This window comes from Tiliqua scincoides, chromosome 5 (genome assembly GCF_035046505.1).
Source record: "Tiliqua scincoides isolate rTilSci1 chromosome 5, rTilSci1.hap2, whole genome shotgun sequence".
In the NCBI taxonomy this organism is placed as follows: Eukaryota; Metazoa; Chordata; class Lepidosauria; order Squamata; family Scincidae; genus Tiliqua; species Tiliqua scincoides.
Window position 1 is genome coordinate 142,898,175 of NC_089825.1, and position 21,245 is coordinate 142,919,419.

The following is a 21,245-nucleotide window of genomic DNA, read 5'->3' on the forward strand; positions in this document are numbered from 1 at the left end:
ACGGGGGAGGGGGATTTGTCCTTTTATCTTCAGCAAACTCTTTCATGAAATGTTTATCTACTTAAAAATCCAGTTTGAACTTGTGTGCATCACTGTCATAGCTGGAGGGAGAGCAAAGCACTAATTTGCAGGGAGCCTCACTGCGAGATGTGAGCAGACCCACTCCCATTCAGAGCCATTCTGGGTCAGGAGAGCAAAACAGAGGCAACTTAGTACTTTGCAGCCCCTGTGGTGTGGATAACTGTTGAATTGGTGGAAGTGAACGTTAATTAAGGTGACCAGACATCCTGGTTTGACTGGAGCAGTCCTCAATTCTGCATGCATTCCAAAGTATTCAGACATTGTGTGTTTCTTTTTATTCATTAATTAGTTAATACATATATTTAAGATAGTCATTTTAAAAGCCCATGTCATCTACACGGGATCAAGACAGAGTACATCCAGTTCAAACCAATGGATCCAAAGCATCACAGCCTCAAAATGTTTGTAAGTTTAATATGGTTGTTAAAGGTCTTGAGTAAACAAAAAAAGGGAAACACAAGTACAAATGCTCTAAGTTGCATAAGTCATATGAAGACGTTTGCACTGCACCGCCCCACTGACTGGTATATCAGAAATAACTTCTCACCATGAGAAACGACACTGGTTGTACAGAAATTCAGAAGTTGTGCATGTCAGAACCCTAACACTCCCTGAAATCTCCTTTGCAGCATAGTGCCTAACAACTACCACCATGTCCTTGCCTTTTGGTTTGCCATGAGTGAGATCAACAGGAATCCTCACCTCTTACCCAACAGCTCACTGAGTTACACCTTCTATCTAACTGTTTTCAATGCAAAAGGATCCTGCGCTGGCACGATGGACGTTCTTTTCTCAAGACTTCAGAGTCCTCTCAATTACAACTGTGAGAAGAAAGACAAGCTAAGGGCCATCATTGGAGGGCTCACCACTTATAACTCCAGGCAGATGCCTCAGATCTTAAATCTCTACAAGATACCTCAGGTATGTGTCTTTACCCATAAGTATTGGTGCAACAGGTGGGAGCCTCACAACACAATCCTATGCATGTCTACTCAGAAGTAAGTCTCATTGAATTCAATGGGATTTACTCACAGGACAATGTTTATAGGATTACAGCCTTGGGGGTGGAAAACCTATCTTTAGTCCGAAGCATGTTTCCCATCAAGATTTATGACTTAAAATGGCTCTGTTCTGTTTAGGCCACAACGTGTTAGATATTCAGGTATTCATCATCAGGTATTAAATAATGCAGTACCTGAATTTCTGTGTATAATGTGCATTAGAGCCCTGGTGCCTTTTTTTTTTTTTTTTTTACCAAGCAGAATCTAATCTCCTTTGCTCTGTTGCTTGAGAAGCACTTTTATTTCTTTTTATTTTGAGCTCCATTTGCACATGCATGTGGTGCTGGGTGCCTCCCAAGAGAGCATGACCCAAGCCAGTAGTGTGCCTTGAAGCAGGACTGATGGCAAGAGGTCTCAGATCCTCCAGGCCTCCTTTGGTTCAGGGTACAGGCAACAATAAAAAGATCCTGCCTTCAGCTGCAGCCCAAATTCCAGGAACCCGTCTTCTTCTTTGTCTCTCACCCATAGCTTCTCTCCTCTCCCCCTCCTTCCTGGCTCCTGCTGGACTCCAGCCCAGTTCTCCCTGGGAAACCCCTAACATGTGTTGGCCTTTCTTTGGAATCCTGAGGGGGGAAAGATACAAGTGAATTTTTAGTAGAGAAACTGTAAGTAGGGAAAGAACTAAGCACATATCACCCAATTCTCTGCTCTAAATCCCAATTCCTAAACATTTTAAAAATATTAATTAGACTCTGACATGTGAAATTATGCATAAAATATAATTAGGACTCCAGTAATCCTGCGCAGACTGCAGCATCAGAAGTCTCCACAATATTTGCTGGACAATGAACACAAACTGAAATCAAACTTCTATTGTGTCACACATTTTGGGGCATCAATTGACATTTGCAGATTGTGAAAGATTCTACTGTGCTCTGAAAATATCCCTGGCGTTCCCTTCAGCTCAGCTATGGCTCCTTTGATCCAGCCTTAAGTGACAAAACTCAGATCCCCTCCTTATACCGGATGATCCCAAATGAAAAGGCTCAGTATGATGGGATTGTGCAGCTGCTTCAGCATTTCGGATAGACCTGGGTTGGCCTCATTGTCTCAGATGATGACAGCGGAGGGACCTTTGGGCTGATCCTCAAGCCCAGGCTCCTTCAGAGCCACATTTGCATCGCTTTTAGGGAAGTTGTTCCAATGCTCAAGTTCTTCTGGGGAGAAATGGAAAAGCAGATTCATGACCAACTGGAACGAATACGTTCTACCATCTCCTCAGCCAAAAGCAATGTGATTCTTGTTCATGGGAGTTTACGCTCTATGGAGAGTTTGCGCAAGATTCTGTCAAAAAGTGAACGTGATGAAATGAAACCAATAGAGAGGGTTTGGATCATAACAGCTCACTGGGATTTCTCCTCCGTATTCCATCTGGATCTGTTCACACCACAGTCCTTCAACGGCACTTTGTCCTTTTCACTGCACAGAAATGACGTGGCAGGATATCAGGGATCCTTGAGAAAATAAATCTTAACAATTTTAATCTTTATCACTTCAAACTCTTCTGGTCTACTGTATTTCACTGTTCTGTACATTAGGCACATGGGTTTTCGGAATGTCCAGTGGTGGCAGGTAGGGTGGATTCTCTTGGCAATTGCAACTGTCTGGGAGAATTGATGTAGTCACCAGGTATGTTATGGATAGCACTCTCCATGTGTGCTGCTCCTTTCACAGGTTGCAAAAATGGGGTGTTGTTTGGAAGTGTTACTGAGACCTGCAGAACTACCACACCTTTTTGGGGGCAGCAAACAAATTCTTCTTGATTCACTGCTGATCTGACCAGTGACTGGTTCCTGTTGGCAACCACATTCTGACCTCTAATCTACCTATGTTGTTTCACATCTTCAGGACCCGGTACAGTCAAGGTGAAAAAAAAAAAATGGGGGCTATGGGTCAAATGTCAAAAAAAATTGCATTCCAGCTCGTTCTTGATCATTGACCCGAGTTCATTTCTTTCTTCCTCTCCTCCAAGACAGCTTCACTCCTTTCTGAAAAACATTCACTTCAATAATAGTGCTGGGGATGAAATATTTTTTGATGAAAATATGGATTTTGCCGCTCCGTTTGATATCATGAACACAGTCACTTATCCGAATAAGTCCTTTCATAGAATCTGCATGGGAAAGATGGATCCCTGGGCTTCTGAAGGAAAAGAGTTCACTATCAACCAAAGTGCCATAGTGTGGAATCACAAGTTTAAGCAGGTGGGAAGCACTAGCATGTTTCTAAAGTATACAATCCCCAGTTCAAAAAGAAAAGAGAAAGGCTCTTTTCTTTTCTCCCTTCCCATTCCCTTCTCTGATTTCAACTTTTCAGGGATGACTCTATGCCAAGAGGTTGAACAGTTGCCCTCATGCTAAGAGCAGTTGCATCAGGCCAATGCAGACTCCAGTAAGTCTCCGGATGGCCAGAGGCTCATTGGACACTGGGGGGCTCCCTCGGGGCCAAATTGGGAATCCCCAAAGGTCATAAGTGGCCCCTGGGATGCGGTTTGGGCACCCCTGGTCTAGAGGGACCATGTATCTAGCACAACAATTTTCAACCCTTTTCACCTTATGGCACATTGACAATGCAGTGAAGTTGTCAAGGCATACTATCGGTTTTTGAGAGTTGACAAGGCACCTCATGCAGCTGATGGGGGGCTCACATCCCCAATGGCCCCACAAATGGGGCTCACATCCCCAATGACCCTCTCCCAAATTCCTGCGGCACGCCTATGGACCATTCATGACACGCCTCTGTGCCATGTCACACTGGTTGAAAAATCACTGGTCTAGCAGCTGGTATAAGTTCATATCGCTGGTGAGGCTGAACTGCAAGTGGAAAACAGAGCAGAGAGTAAAAGACAAAACAAAATGTAAAATGTAGAAAGACAAATCAAAAGGCTAGTAAATCACAGAGAACATTGCTGTAAACACTGATTGCTCCATAGATATTCACTATGGATTAGTCATTAGTGTGTTCTTGTGTAAAATGGATGGGAACCTCACTTTGTGGAGCTGAGGAAAAGAAACAGATGATCTCCACCTTCAACCCCATCCCTTCTACTTATTGACAGACGCTTCCACACTCCACATGTGTGGAGAGTTGCCTTCCTGGACATGGCAGGATTGTTCGTCAGGGTGCTCAGGTGTGTTGCTATGACTGCGCTCAGTGCTCTGAAGATAGCATCTCGGTCCAGACAGGTAAGTAAAAGAGTACAAAGGGACATCAACTCCTGCTGCCTCCATGCCCCTGATCCTCCCCCTCCTCACCCGGTTTTGCCAGTAGCCAAATGGAAATGGGTAGGGAAAAGACTGGCAGTGTCGGTCATCATACTCTCTTCTCTGACTCAGAGTGGCATCTGTGCAGTGTGGCTGACCACGTCTCCCCCCTTCCCAGAATCAGACATGCATTCTCAATCCACTCAGATCATATTGCAATGCAACGAAGGTTCACCCACCATGTTCTACACTGTGCTTGGCTGCATGGGCTTTCTGGCCATCATCAGCTTTGCCGTGGCTTTCTTTGCCAGAAAACTGCCAGATACTTTCAATGAAGCCAAGCTGATCACCTTCAGCATGCTGGTGTTTTGCAGTGTCTGGGTATCATTTATCCCAGCCTACTTGAGCACCAAGGGGAAATACATGGTAGCCGTGGAGATCTTCTCCATCTTGGCCTCCAGTGCTGGATTGCTGGGTTGCATCTTCATCCCTAAAGTCTACATTATTGTACTGAGGCCTGAGTTGAACACCAAAGAACAGCTAGTAAGGAAAAAGTAATTTTGGTCCCTCCCTAATTTCTACCTTTCCTCTTATCACTGTTGCACTTTCCGTATTGTGTATTATCTTGTTTAAGGCTATAGGCAAAATCTGGTCCACCTTTATGCTTGTGAAGCATCTCATAGTCAAAAGATAATCAATGGTGATGTCGAATGAAGCCATCTCTCTATAAACATTACTCTATTAACTAAAGCAAATGAAACTTTTCCTTCTGTTTGATGGGAAGTTAAATTGAGGGCTGAGCTGAAGTTGCCACTCAAAAGTTGCACTCTGCCACTCAAAAGCCACCTTCCGCTTTTGTTTCAGCATAGGAAAGGCAGGATACAAAAGTTTAAAATAAATAATTCACAGGCAACAAAAAGATTTGTAGTGCCTCCTTGTTCCATGGAAGGTCCTCGGGAGAGAAAATTGGTGGGCTCACAGACTCATGGAAAAAAGCAAACAGTCGGGCAGCCCAATTCCATAGAGAGCCCACGGCAGCAGATCTCACACTCTAGTGCTGTTATGTCCTCTTAACCATGTCACAAAAGCTGTGGCGATGTTGTGAACTTCCAGGTGCACAGCTGGAACAGATAGTCAGAGGTGGAAGGAAGTTGTGGGTCGTGAGGGCAGGTTATGGTTTGGGGGAGGACTGAGGGAAGATTGGCTGGAACAGGTTGGATAGGTTGTGCAAGCAGCACCAGGTGTAGCAATTGGTCTGGACTGAAGTATGTGGCAAGCACAGCCGGGGGGGGGGCTGGGGGAGGCTGTGAGCAGCAGGCCATGGCAGCACCCTGATGCACACCAGCAGGACAAAAAACACAGGTCATATCCCATGGCACTCATTTTTCCATTGGGGAAGCTCTTTGCAGTGGCACTCCTCCCTCCCAGCAATTGTCAGGACCCCCTGCACGTGCCACTCCTGCACACTACCTTGTCTAGCGAGAGGAATGGCATACATGGTACCGCCCCTAGAGGACCCTGCCTCTCATCCATCAGGCCCTTCTTACAGATGTGTCCTGCATCCAGGCGTACCAGCTGGATAGGGGACTGTGCCAGCTCTTCAGCCCCAGGATCCAGTCCCAACCCTGAAGAGCATCCCCTTCCTCGGAAAATTCCTGATGGCCCTCCACTACCTGGGGACTGAAAGCTTCCAGGGGTCATCACATGTCAATACAGGAACTAATTATCTACCAGTTGATCTGTTGATGAGTTCCTCAATGCCAACTTCCTGCACCTGTCTGTCTATGTCACCTTCCTCACTGCTGTGGCATAGCTGCATCACCTGCATTAAGAATACTATGGCGTTGTAGTGTTTCTCAAATTCATCTCCATTGCTGATGTGACACATGTGGGTATATCCACTCCACCTGATGTGCTCAGGATGAACTGCAACAGACATCAGCAGCACACCCTGAATGCCTAGGCAACCTGTGATGCCTGGGGAATCTTCACCACCATCACTGCCAAGTTCCCTGGCAACATCCATGGTGCCTAGGTTCTTGACACTTCTGCCATCAAGGCCACCATGGCATCATGGCCAGAGGGGAAGAGCCGGCTCCTAGGTAGGTGTGGGGACTTGGAGTTGGAGGGCCGTACAGTCACATGGTGATAGCCAGCTGCCTCCATCTTAAACATGGCTACCCCCATGGCCTTAGTCCATGATGCCTTATGTGATGGAGCCCCCAAGGCCTATGGCCAGGTTCGACATGGCATACCATCCATGACTTTGGTGTGTGGGTTTGGGATGCTGAAGATATTCTTCTGGTGCCTGCAAATATCCAGGGGGCTTCTGATGAGGACCAAGTAAGTGAAGGTGAGTGCAAAGTGGGCCAGGGACTGCACCACCCCAGGGACAAACCCCCCCTTCTAGGGCCCATAGAGAGCCCTATGAGAGGGAGGCACCCACCTACCCAAGAAAGGCCCCAGAAAGACCCAAGAAGTGGGGCAGGGATCGGATTTGGCACTGCCGAACTCGGTGACAAACCCATGGAATACCCTCATGCTGCTGGGATTGCACTAGCATCTCGTCTGTGTTTGATACGTGGTGGTGCAGCTTTTTGGCTGGCACTAGGTCTACGTCTGTCAGCAAAAACTCTTCTGCCGGCAGAGTGCTGGCAGGGCTCCCTTTATACCAGCTTGTCTCACACATAGGATCGGGTTGTTAGCATTTTCTATGCTAGGCAAAAAGCTAAATGCAAAATATGAAAAGAAATAAGTACGATCTCAATACCATATTTCACTTATCCTGTTATCTGGGGTGACTTTTTGTTTGGCTGGCTAACAGTGGTCAACTTCCCCAGCCCCGCACTCAGGGTCCAGGTCCGTGATGGCTCCCCCGCAAGATGCTGCCACCGCCCTGTGCTCGAATCCACACACCCCCACTCATGGGATCGCTACAGAGCCTCGCACAACTCCAGGACAACCCAAGGAGGGCATCTGAGGTTTCCCTGCATGTTCGACCACGTCTGGAGTCTCAGTAAGGCTTCTGCGTGGTCCTGGAGGCATGCAGAGCTTTGCATCCGGCCATTAGCCCTTTTCAGTGAATGGTAGGTCCACTACTGCTGGCTAAAAGCCACAGATAGAAATCCAAGCTGGTCACCTGTGGTCACTTCTTCCTCCTATTTCCACTGTTCTCATGCTAGTCTAAATCAATTCAGAAACTTCTACTCAATACCCATCATGCAGTGCATCTGGCCCCTGGCTGTATAGCCAACAGACATAATTTCTTGAGTTTTGAAGAGAACTGAGTGTGTTGGAAATGGCAATTCTCAACCCTGTAATTCGGATAATTATACTTATCTAGCTCCAAAAGTCCCATGGCTAACCAGAGACCACAAGCAGAATTCAAAACAGAAACAGATGAATCCATCCCAGGAGCTGATGAGGCACTCCATCTATGAAGGCTGGTTCCAAAGCAACCTGTCAGCTACCAGCTTCTTCAAGGTAAATTGGAGGCAGGCAAGGAAGGATCAACTGAATGTTTGAGACTCCAGGTGGGGAATTGGGTGCAGCAGTGTCTTGGTTTTAGGAGCCTCTTTCAAGACTGATTCTTGTGACGATTGAGCAGTTGGTGTGTATCGCACAACAAATATCGACCAGTTTAGCTGTGGACAAGAACTGTGGGCAGATGGCATTGCTGCTGCTCCTTTTGCTGCCTCATGTTTTCTGCAAGCACCAGGACTACCAATGTGGCTGGAGGCCAAGGTCTCCAACTCCTATTGAGGTTTCTCCAGATGAAATACTGATTGCTGAATTTGTCTCTCTTTTCCTTAACTTTTGGGATGAGTTCCACTTTAGTACACGCCCACTTTACTCACAAAGTGGCATGTAAGTAGTTCCTCAGTGTGTGAAAATGGGCATTCTCAATATTTATGTGAACAGAAGGGGGAAAGTCGTCATTATCTTTGATCTCGTTATAATGGGGCCATTTAATGCCGATGAATCCAACTGCATTCCCCATTATAAACACTCCATTAATTGTAATATGAAAAAAGATTGTCTGAACTGTATCAACCAAGGCTCAGAGAATATACTGACAGCACAATCCTATGCATGTCTGCTGAGAAGTAAGTTCCATTGTGCTCAACTGGGCTTACTCCTAGGAAAGTGTGTATAGGATTGCAGCCTTATTGTGCACCGTACACTGGTCAAATTTCAGAGGAATCAGATGCGGAGCGTTTGAGGTGCAGAAGTTTAAAAATGTGCATTGACTTTCAATATCATGCAGTGATGGCTAGATATGTAGTTTCTGGAAATGCTGAAGCCAGGGGTTCTCTGCTCTCGTTTCTGCTCAGTTTCAGACTTTGCTTCTTCCCTCCTCCTCTTCCCTCCTCCTGCCTCCACTCCTCCCCAGTCTAGAGTCTTCTGCATTAGGGCTCCCGTTTCTCCAGTGCCATCCTGTGCAGAACTCGGGACCTTGGTGGCCACTCCTTGGTAATAGCCCTCTTCCCCTCACAAAGCTCCCCCAGTCTCTAGGGCAGGGGTGTCAAACATAAGGCCCAGGGGCCGGACGTGGCCCCCAGAAGCTTTTTATCTGGCCCTCAGGCTCTCAGCTTCTGAGGTGTTATCACTGAAAAGGCGGCCCACATGAAAATTGGGGTCTCCCAAATCTTGAGATATGATCAAGATTTGCATACTTTCTCTTCTGTCATTTGCAGTTAATGAGTTTTTATATGAGAACAGGGTCTGATTTCTGACCATTAGTTGATTAATGATGTCACTTTCTGCTTCATGACATCACTTCCGGCCCTCAGCTTGAGCCCTGAATGCTAACTTTGGCCCTCTGTATGAAACGAGTTTGACACCCCTGCTCTCGGGTGCCTGCCCTCCTCTCTACATCAGGCCACGCCCATTGCCTTGTAGTGTTTCTCCTTCCTGCTACCACTGCCCCACCTTCTCTTCCTCTGCCCTTCTTCTCATCACTCCAGTTTAGTAGCAACGTCTCTCCCCATCCTTCTTTTCCTTTGCTTCCTCAATGGTGCCTGTCCCATTCTTGTCTCTTAGCCTCCACCTCATCCTTCTTTCCTTTCCAATGATGTACCAATGTTCTAAAGCAGGAGTGGCTGACCTGTGCCACATGTGCCGCTAGTGGCACGTGGGCACTTTCCAAGTGGCACTCACAAAGTCGCCATGCATTTCTGAAAAAAACATGTAAATCATAACAAAGAAAGCATTGCAGCAGTTGATGGTTTGCTTGCTTCCTTTGCAACTCCTTACACAGCATGCCCCCAAGTTTCTAACACCGTAATGGGTCCATTCAGGGCAGCCACACCCACTCCTCTTGGTTTGCTCTAGTTGGAAAATGGGAGAAGGGGAGGAAAAGAATGACGGACAGGACAGAAAACTAATAGGGCGGATGCCAGTGAGTTGCATTCCGCCAACTGGTGGGTTCCTTTCTTACCTGAGAAGGCCGGTATTGGTAGAGCACTGAAAAGGCAAGGGGTGGCTGTAGAAGGCGGCAGGGATGGAATGGGGTGGTGCCAATGAGAAGGTGGTGATGCCAACGAGAGATGACCAACAAGATCAGCAAAGCCCAGTTCGGCAAAGATCACATCTTCAGAAAAACCATCTGCAAAGAGATCCTGGCTAAGATCATCTTTGTGGATGAGAAGATGGGCAGGCAGAGGGAGGCTCCACTGTGCAGAAGGGCAATGAACATACATTACATGCGCCTTGGAACAAGTCCTGCTGGGCTGGACTCAGGGTTGATGCAGGCCACCTTTCTGGTCTCAGTCAGATGACTTTAGAAAGCACCAGACAGCACTCCCAGCCTTCTTGCTTTGTACCTTCTGGCACTGGGAGATATACTGCCCTTAAATTTGGAGGCTCTAACAGCTCTACTTATCTGTCATGGTAATCGCTAAAAGTGACATTAAGGTGGAGTTGCACACTGAAGATTCTCTACTTAAAATATGGCATGGGGTATGCTGCGGGTTGGCCATCCCTGTTCTAAATGATCAAAATACAAAAGACCTACTATGAGATATTAAGTACTACAAGCCGCAGTGCCTAGTAGCTATACCTTAGTTCAGAGATACTGTGCTTGTATACACGTACAAGGTCTAATATTCAACAAGCATACTTCTTTACAGCTTAGTGCCTCAGAACTTCCACCATGTCTCTGTTTTTTGGTTTGCCATAAGTGAGATCAACACAAATTCCAACCTTTTACCCAACAACTCACTGAATTACACAATCTCCCTAAATGCTTACAATGAAAAGGGATCCTGTGCTGGCACCATGGAAGTTCTTTTCTCAGGATTTCAGAATCCCCTCAATTACAATTGTGGAACAAAAGTCAAGCTAAGGGCTATCATTGGAGGACTCACCACTTATAACGCCAGGCAGATGCCCCACATTGTCAATCTCTATAGGATACCACAGGTATGTGCCTTCATCTCTGTGTATATTTTCAAGCAATGGAAAAGTTAGGGAAGGCAAACATGCTGTATTTCTACATACGTCTCACCCAAAGTGATGGGCCAAAAGACTCTGTTGTGCTCTCTTTGCTTAGCATTGGTCATTCATGTTTCAATCAGGTTCTAATTACACTTTGCATGAGAATGTGTGCATACTGGGTATTAGAGTTAGGTTGCTTTCTAGTTAGAAAACCAGAAGCTAAGCTCTTCTGCTACCAGCAATGTGTCAACTGGTAGTGTTCATAACATGTGCCGGCCTTCATTTTGTACACTGAGGGGAGGGGGAAAATTGGAGAAATTGGTAGTAAAGAAGCAGTGGGCAGGGAAAGAAAGTACAACCTGCCAATTTTCTATGCCAAATCCTGAACCCTTTAAAAATTTTAATTGGACTCTGACATGTGGCATTGTGCATAAGGTATAATTAGTACTCCAGTAATCCTGCCCAGACTACAGCATCAGAAGTCTCCACAATATTTGCTGGACAATGAAACTCAAATTGAAATCAAACTTCTATTGTGTCACACATCAAGGGACACAATTGCTATTTGCAGACTGTGAATGGTTCTTAGCTCTGAAAATATCCCTGGCATTCCCTTTAGCTCAGTTACGGCTCCTTTGATCCGGCCTTAAGTGACAAAACTCAGTTCCCCTCCTTATACCGGATGATCCCAAATGAAAAGGCTCAGTACGATGGGATTGTGCAGCTGCTTCGGCATTTTGGATGGTCCTGGGTTGGCCTCATTGTCTCAGATGATGACAGCGGAGAGACCTTTGGGCGGATCCTCAAGCCCAGGCTTCTCCAGAGCCACATTTGCATTGCTTTTAGTGAACTTGTTCCAACGCTCAAGTCCTTCTGGGGAGAAATGGAGAAGAAGATTCATGACCAACTGGAACAAACACGTTCTACCATCTCCTCAGCCAAAAGCAACGTGATTCTTGTTCATGGGGGGTTTCGTTCCATGGAGGGTTTACGCAAGATTCTGTCAAAAAGTGAACGTGATGAAATGAAACCAGTAGAGAGGGTTTGGATCATAACAGCTCACTGGGATTTCTCTTCTGTATTCCATCTGGATCTATTCACACCACAATCTTTCAATGGCACTTTGTCCTTTGCACTCCACACAAATGAAATGGCAGGATATGCAGATTTTCTTGAGACATTATATCTTAAAGAATTTCATCAATTTCTGTTCCAGAGTTTCTGGTCCAGTATGTTTTACTGTTCATTGCCTTTAGTTGGTCAATATATACCAGCAGGAAAACGCTGCACGGGGAGGGAAAGGTTGAGCAGCCTCCCCAAGTCCATATTTGAAACAGGAGTGCCTGGTCATAGTTATGGCATCTACAATTCTGTTTATGCTCTGGCACATGCACTCCATGCCATAGATTCATCGAGGTCAAAACAGAAATTGATGGGAGATGGAGGTTCATGGGACTTCAGGGATGTTCATCCATGGCAGGTAAAGTGGATTCTCCTATTAATTCAGTTTAATAAGAAACATCATACAGGTCCAGCCTTGTTATACATGGATTTTTTATACACGGATTTGACTCAACACAAATGGCCACTGCAGATGAGAAGGAATGTGCTGATCCCTGGAGAAGGGGGAAAACGCATCCCTTTATAATCAGTTTAAAAAACTGACCAGTCCTTTAACAATAGCCTCCTTAATGAGAGAGAGAGAGGGAGAGAGAGAGAGAGAGAGAGAGAGAGGGCAGCTGGCTGACAATCCATCAATCCTTCTCTCTCCAGGCGACCCCTCCCTTCCCCTTGAGCATGTGAAAGAAAGGTAATCACTTTGCATTGGTGAAAGGAGGGACTGAGTGAAGGCGCCTTTGGAAGTGTCCAGCGCCTTGCAGGACGACTGATTGATGGATTGTCTTCTTCATGACTCTTATCTTACATCACAAAGGTCAGCAAGGTTGTTTTTAAATCACCAGAGCAAAGAAACTTTGTTTTTTGCATTGATTTGCTATAGTGCGTTTTTTACCTTCTGTGTGAGTGCTTGGAACAGAACCCACACAAATAATGAGGCTCAACCTGTAATTGGCAAGAGTACCTTGCCCTACTGCAGATATTACCAGCACCCTCTCTCTTTCCTGCTGGTTTCACATATGGCAAAAATGGAAGTGTTTTCTCAGTCATTTAACTAGGACTGGCAAAATCGTCTTAGGTTTTGTGCAGTCCCCTTTTGGGCGCAGTCCTAACCAACTTTCCAGGACCGAGATCAGGGCGATGTAGCTCCGAGATAAGGGAACAAACATTCCCTTACCTTGAGGTCACCTCCATGACTGCCCCCAACTGCAGCATATGCCCCACTACCTCAGCCATGTCAGTGCTGGAAATTTGGTTGGGATTTGGGCCTTAATTAGTCTTCTCTAATGAGTCATTTCTAAGAAGACTACAGGGTGGGCCATAATTTGGATGAAATTGGTGGGAGTTAGGGAGTGTGCTTATGAATGTCATCCAGGACGTGGTTCATTTCCCCCACATTTCAATCACTGATTTTCAGGGCATTCTTATGCATGTCTACACTTACAAGAAAGTTAGACTGAGTTCAGATGGGGTTACTTCCAGGCAAGTGTGCCTCAAATTGCATCTAATAACTATAAACATTCCATTACTTTACAGTAGGTTTGTGATGGCTGCTGCCAGGGCCGCACACTTAAGACTAGTGCTGTGGCCCTGGGGATAGGGCCATTAACTTATGCGCAAATGTAACAAATCCAATAGTTTCAGGGAAGTTGCACTAGGTTTTGACCACTGAAAGCAGTTCATTCACATTTTTCTCACTTCCAAACCAGCTTCACTCCTTTCTGAAAAATGTTCACTTCAACAACAGTGTCGGGGAAGAAATATTCTTTGATGAAAACATGGATTTGGCAGCTCCATATGATATCATGAACACAGTCACATATCCCAATAAGTCCTTTCATAGAATCCGTGTTGGACGGGTGGACCCCTGGGCTCCTGCAGGAAAAGAGTTCACCATCAACAGAAGTGCCATAGTGTGGAATCACAAGTACAACCAAGTGAGAATTTCTATTATCTTCCTGAATAGTAGAATCCACAGCAGAAAAAGATCAGAGGAAGGGTGTGCTCTGACCCAGAACCCTTCATTCTCCGTGCTGTTGTTGTCTCAGGCCCTGTTGCACCATGGTATTTTGAGTGTCACAGAGACTCTTTCAATCCCTCCTAGAACCTCAGTGGGTAAATAGGTTGAACTCAACATGACAGAACACAGAAAGAAATGGCTGGTTTCAGGTTCTCAATGTGATGCTTTTCTACCTGTTGATAGATGCTTCCACAGTCCACATGTGTCGACAGTTGTCCTCCTGGACACAGCAGGATTGTTCGTCAGGGTGCCCAGGTGTGTTGCTATGACTGCGCTCAGTGCTCTGAAGATAGCATCTCGGTCCAGACAGGTAAGTAAAAGAATACAAAGTGACATTAACTGCTGCTGCCTCCACGCCCCTGTTCCTCCCCCTCTTCACCCAGTTTTGCCACTAACCACCTCTCCCCACCCACCCTCCTATCCATCACCTGCCCCCACTGCTACCTTACTAGGTTCTGCAGGGTCTGTTTGGCTGAGCTGCAGCACTGCTGCCTCATGACGCAGCGCTCATAAAAATGGCCACCAATGGAGTGCTGCCTGCTCTGTTGGCTGCCATTTTCCAACAGTGGATGTGCCTTCCACTGTCATAAGAGGCTCCACGTGACAGCCCAATCCTGATGATGAAAGGCTTGCTATAATCCATAGGGCAGAATATGACAATATTTAAATAACGGTATGTGGAACTATAACTAAATAAAATTACAAACTGTGTGCAAGTTCTCCTGTACTATATTTGTATGAATTTGCTTGTTATTTCCAGATGCAGAAGAATGCCACAAGTGCCCAGAAGATCACCACCCAAACAGGAAGCAGGATCAGTGCATCCCTAAAAGAATAACTTACTTGTCGAGTCAAGAGCCCTTGGGAACTACATTGATTTCCTTGGCTCTCTTCTTTTCTGCAGTCACTGGAATAGTGATGTGGGTCTTCATTCAACACCACGATACTCCCATAGTCAAGGCCAACAACTGGAGCATCACCTGTGCCCTCCTCTGCTCTCTGCTGCTTTGCTTCCTCTGCTCCTTTCTGTTCATTGGCCAGCCTGGGAGGGTGACCTGCCTTCTCCGCCAAAGCGTGTTTGGCATCATCTTCTCCACTGCTGTTTCCTGTGTTTTGGCCAAAACCCTCACTGTGGTGGTGGCCTTCATGGCCACCAAGCCAGGAAACAGGATGAGGAAATGGGTAGGGAAGAGGCTGGCAGTGTCGGTCATCATACTCTCCTCTCTGACTCAGACTGGCATCTGTGCAGTGTGGCTGACCACGTCTCCCCCCTTCCCAGAATCAGACATGCGTTCTCAGCCCACTCAGATCATAGTGCAATGCAACGAAGGTGCACCCACCATGTTCTACACTGTGCTTGGCTACATGGGCTTTCTGGCCATCATCAGCTTTGCCGTGGCTTTCTTTGCCAGAAAACTGCCAGATACTTTCAATGAAGCCAAGCTGATCACCTTCAGCATGCTGGTGTTTTGCAGTGTCTGGGTATCATTTATCCCGGCCTACTTGAGCACCAAGGGGAAATACATGGTGGCCGTGGAGATCTTCTCCATCTTGGCCTCCAGTGCTGGATTGCTGGGTTGCATCTTCATCCCTAAAGTCTACATTATTGTACTGAAGCCTGAACTGAATAGCAGGCAACAGCTAGTAAGGAAAAAGGATTTTGCTACCTGACTGAACTTCTCTTTCTTCTTACTTGCCTCATTATTTCCCCCCTCACTTTTATGGTTTGTCTTTTAAAAAAATTGTAAAGTCCAACTACTTTGATGCTTGTAAAACGCTTTGCAACATGTATGCATTTAATACATTAGAAAAGTTTCCTCATATGTCATTTTTTTTGCCCAATTATTGTTCCAGCAGAGCCCTGCTCTTAACTTGATGAAAAAGAATGTGTGTACACACACAAGCAAACACACACACACACACACACACACACACACAGAGAGAGAGAGAGAGCGCCTTTAGCCCTGCTTTGCTACAGTGCTCTTCAGCCAGGTCAATGGACAGCCATTTCAGCCAATGGGAGTGAGCCTTCTGGGTGTGACAGGGCCAAACAACTCCCATTGCCTTCAGTGGCATCTCCTTTCGTTCAGTTTCACGCAGGGTTTTTGTGATGCACAAGCAGTTCTTTCACACTGCTAAAATGACAATGGAAGAATCATGATCCTGATATAAAGTCCATCTTTCTTTCAATTAAATGTGATTTAGAAGAGATTTTCCATTAAAAGATAATTTCAGTGTAAGTAAATTGTAATGAGCCTGGCATGTGTGTCTTGAATCAGTTTTGCTGGGTAGGTACTAAAGGCCTGGGTGCCTCGAAAGAGGCCACTGCTGATCCTGGAGAGTGCCTTCGGGTGGTAATGGCAGGGGGACTTTCATGGGCCCAGCTGGGCAGGAGATGCTCCAGGGTGGGGAGGTTGCAAAGGGTCTCCTGAAATAAGGACAGGCAGCTGGTAGCTTCAAAATACAGCGACACAGAAATGTTTGCACTTCAACAGATTTGTTGGTCTTCAAGTGGTGTGTGTGTTATGAGATAGAGGCTGCAATCCTGTTGACACTTACCCAAGAGAAAGCCTTGTTGACTATAATGGGACTTACCTCTGAGCTTCCTCAACCCCCTTTTCTGATGTTATTGAGAAAGCATTATTGGCATTTGATGGAATTAAGCATGGAGTCAGGATGGGATAGCTTAAAAGGGGAGAAAAGACAGAAGCTGGCTCTCTCCTCCAGCGTAGGAGTCAGCACTGAAGTGGGAATTTATATGCGATAGGAAGTAATGTCCACTGCAGGGCATGCTTGAAATGGATATATGCATTATTTAATAAATTGTGGCCCTACTATCCTATAAGTACCTTGTCTTCTGTGATTTATTGGAGGTGTGCAGGCAATTCATAAAGTAAACCACAAGTTGGTGGAAAAATGAAATCTTTCCCCACCTTTTGAAAACAAGTCTTGAGACTCTCAGTGTTTTGTGGAGAGTGTTAATGTCCCGGAACACACTCCAGCACTCTGTGTGGGTAGCAAACTGGACAGCAGAATTTCAGAACAAGGGATTCTGAAATAACCAGCAATCTCCAGCAAAGAGCACCTCAATGAGATCAGGGTATGTAGAGAAAGTGAACTTGTTCATCTAATACATGGAGTAAGACTACATTTGAGAAACCCCACATTGCAGGTTCGTGCCTAAATACTACCAGCATGCCCTTGCATTTCTCTTTGCCATCAATGAGATCAACAAGAATGCCAAGCTGATGCCCAATGCCATGCTAGGACACCAAATGTTGGACGATTCTTTTAATTCAAGAAGAACCTCTTGGAACACTCTGGAACTCCTCTTCAGCAAAGTGAAACTTTCCAATTACAACTGTGTCAGGGGGAAGAAGTTAATGGCTGTGATTGGTGGGCTCACTTCTGAAAACTCCGTGCAGATGGCCAACATCTTGAATGCCTACACAATCCCACAGGTATGTGTCTTCGTAGGCATGTTTCTTCACAGGTGTGCACCTTCAATGCAGAGAAGTGGAGATCTGCTTCCAGTACCCTACCTGTACCCCCTCCAAGTGTGGAAGTTGACAGGACTACTCAGCAGAAGCTGCTATCATTACAAATTCCTTGGGCTTCTTGGAATGACAGGGCCATGGCCTCATAATTCTAGTACGGTTTGCTTCACCTCATTACAGAGCATGAGCCCACTGTACTTTAAGCCATGAGTCAGACATGAGTCAATGCAATTCCTCTCATAGTTGCTTAGCATTCACTCCATGGTATAATTTTATGTGTGTATCTGTGCTCTCTGCTCCAATAGCACGTTTTTGAAGGGTACATCTGTTGGAGTAGTGTTTTCTCTGAATGTAAGAAGAAATACACTGTTTAATAATGAAGGAATACATTTCTCGCTTTAAAAAAATTCATCTCCCTGAGCTGAGCTATGGCACTTTTGACCCCATTTTGAGTGATAAAATTCAGTTCCCCCTTTTCAACCGGATGATTCCAAACGAAAGCCTTCAGTATGCTGGAATTGTTCAATTGCTTAATCATTTTGGATGGAATTGGATTGGCCTTTTCATACCAGATGACGACAATGGAGAAAATTTTCACCGAACACTGAGACTGAGGCTCCTCCAGAAAAATATTTGCTGCTGCACTGGTGCTCTGCACGCTTAGGATTGGGCCATCAGTTTAATGGGAAGAGCCCTCTGGGGTTGGGAAGCACTTGCAAAGCAGGTGTTTTCCTCTTGCATATCTCCATATCTGTTATAAATGAGCCATGAAAAGCAGGAAAACCACTGGCAGCAATGTGCACAGAATCCCGATCACCCAATTAAAGAGGTGGTCGGAGTTTGTTTGGCCCTGGCCAGGACACTCTGAGAGTCCAGCCCCTCCCCAAGGGGGAGGTGAAGGGGGCTGGGTCTAGCAGCCACGGCGGACCTTTTAAAAGGGGACGAGACCCAGCCCTCTTCCTCCTTGTGCACGTGGGCACCGTGGGAATAGCAGCATACTGAGAATAGCAACAGGTGGTGCTTTCCAGCATACTTCTAGGTTCAAGGTAAGGTGGGGGGGCTGCCCGCTTCATCCCCCCTTTTTTGATTACCCACCCCCCCTGCAATTTCGCTTCCCCTTTTTAATCCCCTGCATATTTTCCCCCCTTTTTTTCACAAACTTTCCCATGGTGCCTATCATTCCAGGCGCACACCCACCCCCCATTGAATGGTGCCCGCGAAGCAGCCCAGGTGCGGGGAGCATCCCGGGCTGCCTGACACAAATATTGTGTATTGGGGCCAGGTTGGGCCCCATGCTGCCCTGCTTTACTCACCAATGGGGGCACCCACGTGGTCTGGGCTAGCGGGTCGCTACGGGTGATGACGGGGGGCCGCTGCCGGGCCGGTATGCCGCGGGACCAGCTGCCACGGTTGCTTATCCCAAGGGGCTGGGTAGACGGGGCAGGCCCTGAGATGGCCTCTCCAGGGCTGGCACTTTCTGATGGCCCTCGAGGCCCTGGCCGCTGGGCTGTTCGTGGCTGGCCCACAGCGGGGCATTGCCGCCTCCGCTGCTGGTGGCGGCCGCCATCTTAGGGAGGGCCTTTTTCCTGTCTGGCGCCTCTGCGCATGCGCGAGACCAACGCCATCTTGAGGAGGTCTGGGGCCTTCGCGCATGTGCAAATCGGGGCGCCGGCATGCGCATGCACGGCCGGCGCCATTTTGAGGAGGTGTCCCTCCGTCCGATCGTGGATGCCATGTTGGGAGGGTTGCCCCCTTTCGCGCCTGTGCAATGAGGCGCTGGCGCCGGCTTTGCGCGTGCATAGCCGGCGCCATGTTTGGAGGGACCTCCTCCGGCCCCTTCAGGCGCCATCTTGGGGAGGTCCCCCCCTTCCCGCGCCTGCTTGCGGCGGGCCGGGCCGGGCCTGCTGCGCTGCTGTTGGCGGCGCTATCGGCGCCTGTGGGGGCTGGACCCCTCTGCCTGCATGCTTGGCGGAGCGGGTTGCGTCGGGTGAGGGGACCCCGGGCACCGCTGGGCCGCCTGAGTTGGTGTGGTCAGTGCCCAGGGGGCTGGATCCCCCCTTCCGCATGCTTGGGGGGGCTTGGCGGGGGGGCCGCCCACCACTCAGGGCAGTTGCCTGGGTGCCTCGGGACCCCCCCTTCCCAGGGAGTGGAGCTGCGGGGGGGGCTTGGCTGGCTGACATGGTGCCCCCCCCTTAGGAGAGCAGCTTTTCCCCTCTCATTGCTGACAGGTGAGGGGAGGCTGGTGGAGGTGCCTTAATTGCCGCCCCCCCCATGGCAGGGCAAATATGATTGGGTCTTTCCCTCTGGGGGTTTCCCTTGTTCCCCTGCGGTGGCAGGATTTGTCTGAGCTCAGAAGCTAAGCAGAGTCGGGCCCGGTTGGTAATTTGGATGGGACTGCCTGTGCATCGGGGCTGTGGGTTTCTGCCGTAGTCTTTCAAAACCGAAGGTTGCCAACCGATGGGTTCAAGCAGCTTCCTCATGAAGAAACCTGCACCCTTAAGCACCCCCCCCATGGCAATGCGAATGTGGCAGGGTTCTTTCCCTTTGGGAGGGGCCCCCGCTGAGGAGCTGTCGGGCTCCATTTGATCCCCTTGCCAGGCACGGCCGGAGGTTGGTCTGGCTGGGGGGGTCGGCGGGGAAGTTTTCTTGCCACACCCCCCTCCTCGGGGCCTTACAGTTGGTGCTTGGTTACTGCTCATACGGGTTTATGCGTGAGGGTTTAGCTGGCATTGACTACTTGTCTTCATCACTTCCCTTCCAGGTTAGCTCCTTGTTTCTTTGCTTCAGTCTCTCTGTCAACATGCGTAGGTCTCAGCGTAGAGCCAACCGCAAGACGCCCGCTGCTGCAGTGCCAGATGGGAGCACAGGGGCTTCCACGGCGGGACAGGTGGTCCCCACACCAGGTCTGGGCAGCATAGCTGCGCAGGTACTGGCATTACAAAGGGAGATGGTGCCTTCGTCAGGTACTCCCCGAGTGGGGGGCAATGCCCCGCCTGGGAAGCGGGCATGCTCCTCCCTGTCCGATATTCTGCAAGGAATTCTGGACAGGCTTGTAGCCTTGGAGAACGGCAGGCCTGCGGCAGCGATGATACCAGTGGCAGATGCGAGGCCTTCAACAGGCCCGGCTTGGACCCCGGCGAGAGAATATCCAGAGGCCTCTGCGGACAATGATGCAGCAGCAGCTCCAACTGTGTCTGTTGAAGTTCCCGACCCCAACATGGGGGCCCGGGCCAACAGGGGTGAGTATGAAGGGGGAGGCTTGGTTGGAGTGGCGGAAGTATGGGAAGGCTGCGCTGCCCCGCACAACCAACAAGGGCACCCAGGGGCTATGCAGGAGGGCCCTGGGGGGCAACCAGGATCACGTCAGCCTTCACCCGTCCTGGCAGTTGGGGAGACTCCACAGCCCCGCTGCCAGTCAGTTTCGACACAGCTGCCTGAGGGCAGACAACCAGCCTCATCACAAGGATGGGCCACGCAGCAGGCTGCGTATTGGCGGGGTGGTGTGGCATCGGTGGCGCTGCCTCTGCAAGTGATGGCAGTGCTACATTCAGGCCCCTCTCAGGTGCAGGACGGCGCCCCAGGGACGAGCGGGCAGCTAGCAGCGGGTGTTACAGAGCCAGGCGTGCTCCCACCAGCGCAAAGGGAAGTTTGCTCAGCGTCACAGCTGGCCACTGCAGCCCAAGCCTGGCATGCTGGGCTGCCTGTGCAGAGCGGGGCGGGGCTGGCAGCGGGTGCATGGCCCCTATCATCACCAGTTTCCAAGGCGGTGGTTCAAGGGGCACCACCCCTTCCCCCCATGCCATACGGGGAGGAGTCTCTGCCACTTGGG

At 48.3% G+C, this 21,245-nt stretch overlaps 1 protein-coding gene across 1 annotated transcript; it reads left to right on the forward strand.

Annotated features, from left to right (window-relative positions):
- The first annotated feature begins 858 nt into the window (after positions 1-858).
- Positions 859-15,590, forward strand: LOC136654029 (vomeronasal type-2 receptor 26-like). Its single transcript, XM_066630890.1, has 4 exons — positions 859-1,002; positions 11,403-11,825; positions 13,609-13,836; positions 14,745-15,590. Exons 1-4 carry the CDS (start codon positions 859-861, stop codon positions 15,588-15,590), a joined length of 1,641 nt encoding a protein of 546 aa, XP_066486987.1.
- The last annotated feature ends 5,655 nt before the right edge of the window (positions 15,591-21,245 follow it).

Excerpts from the sequence above, each read along its gene's own strand:
- LOC136654029 (XM_066630890.1), top strand. The coding sequence starts at position 859 with ATGGACGTTCTTTTCTCAAGACTTCAGAGTCCTCTCAATTACAACTGT. Across the intron at positions 1,003-11,402 it reads ATCTCTACAAGATACCTCAG|CTCAGTTACGGCTCCTTTGA; the intron begins GTATGTGTCTTT and ends CATTCCCTTTAG. Across the intron at positions 13,837-14,744 it reads GGAATCACAAGTACAACCAA|CCTAAAAGAATAACTTACTT; the intron begins GTGAGAATTTCT and ends GATCAGTGCATC.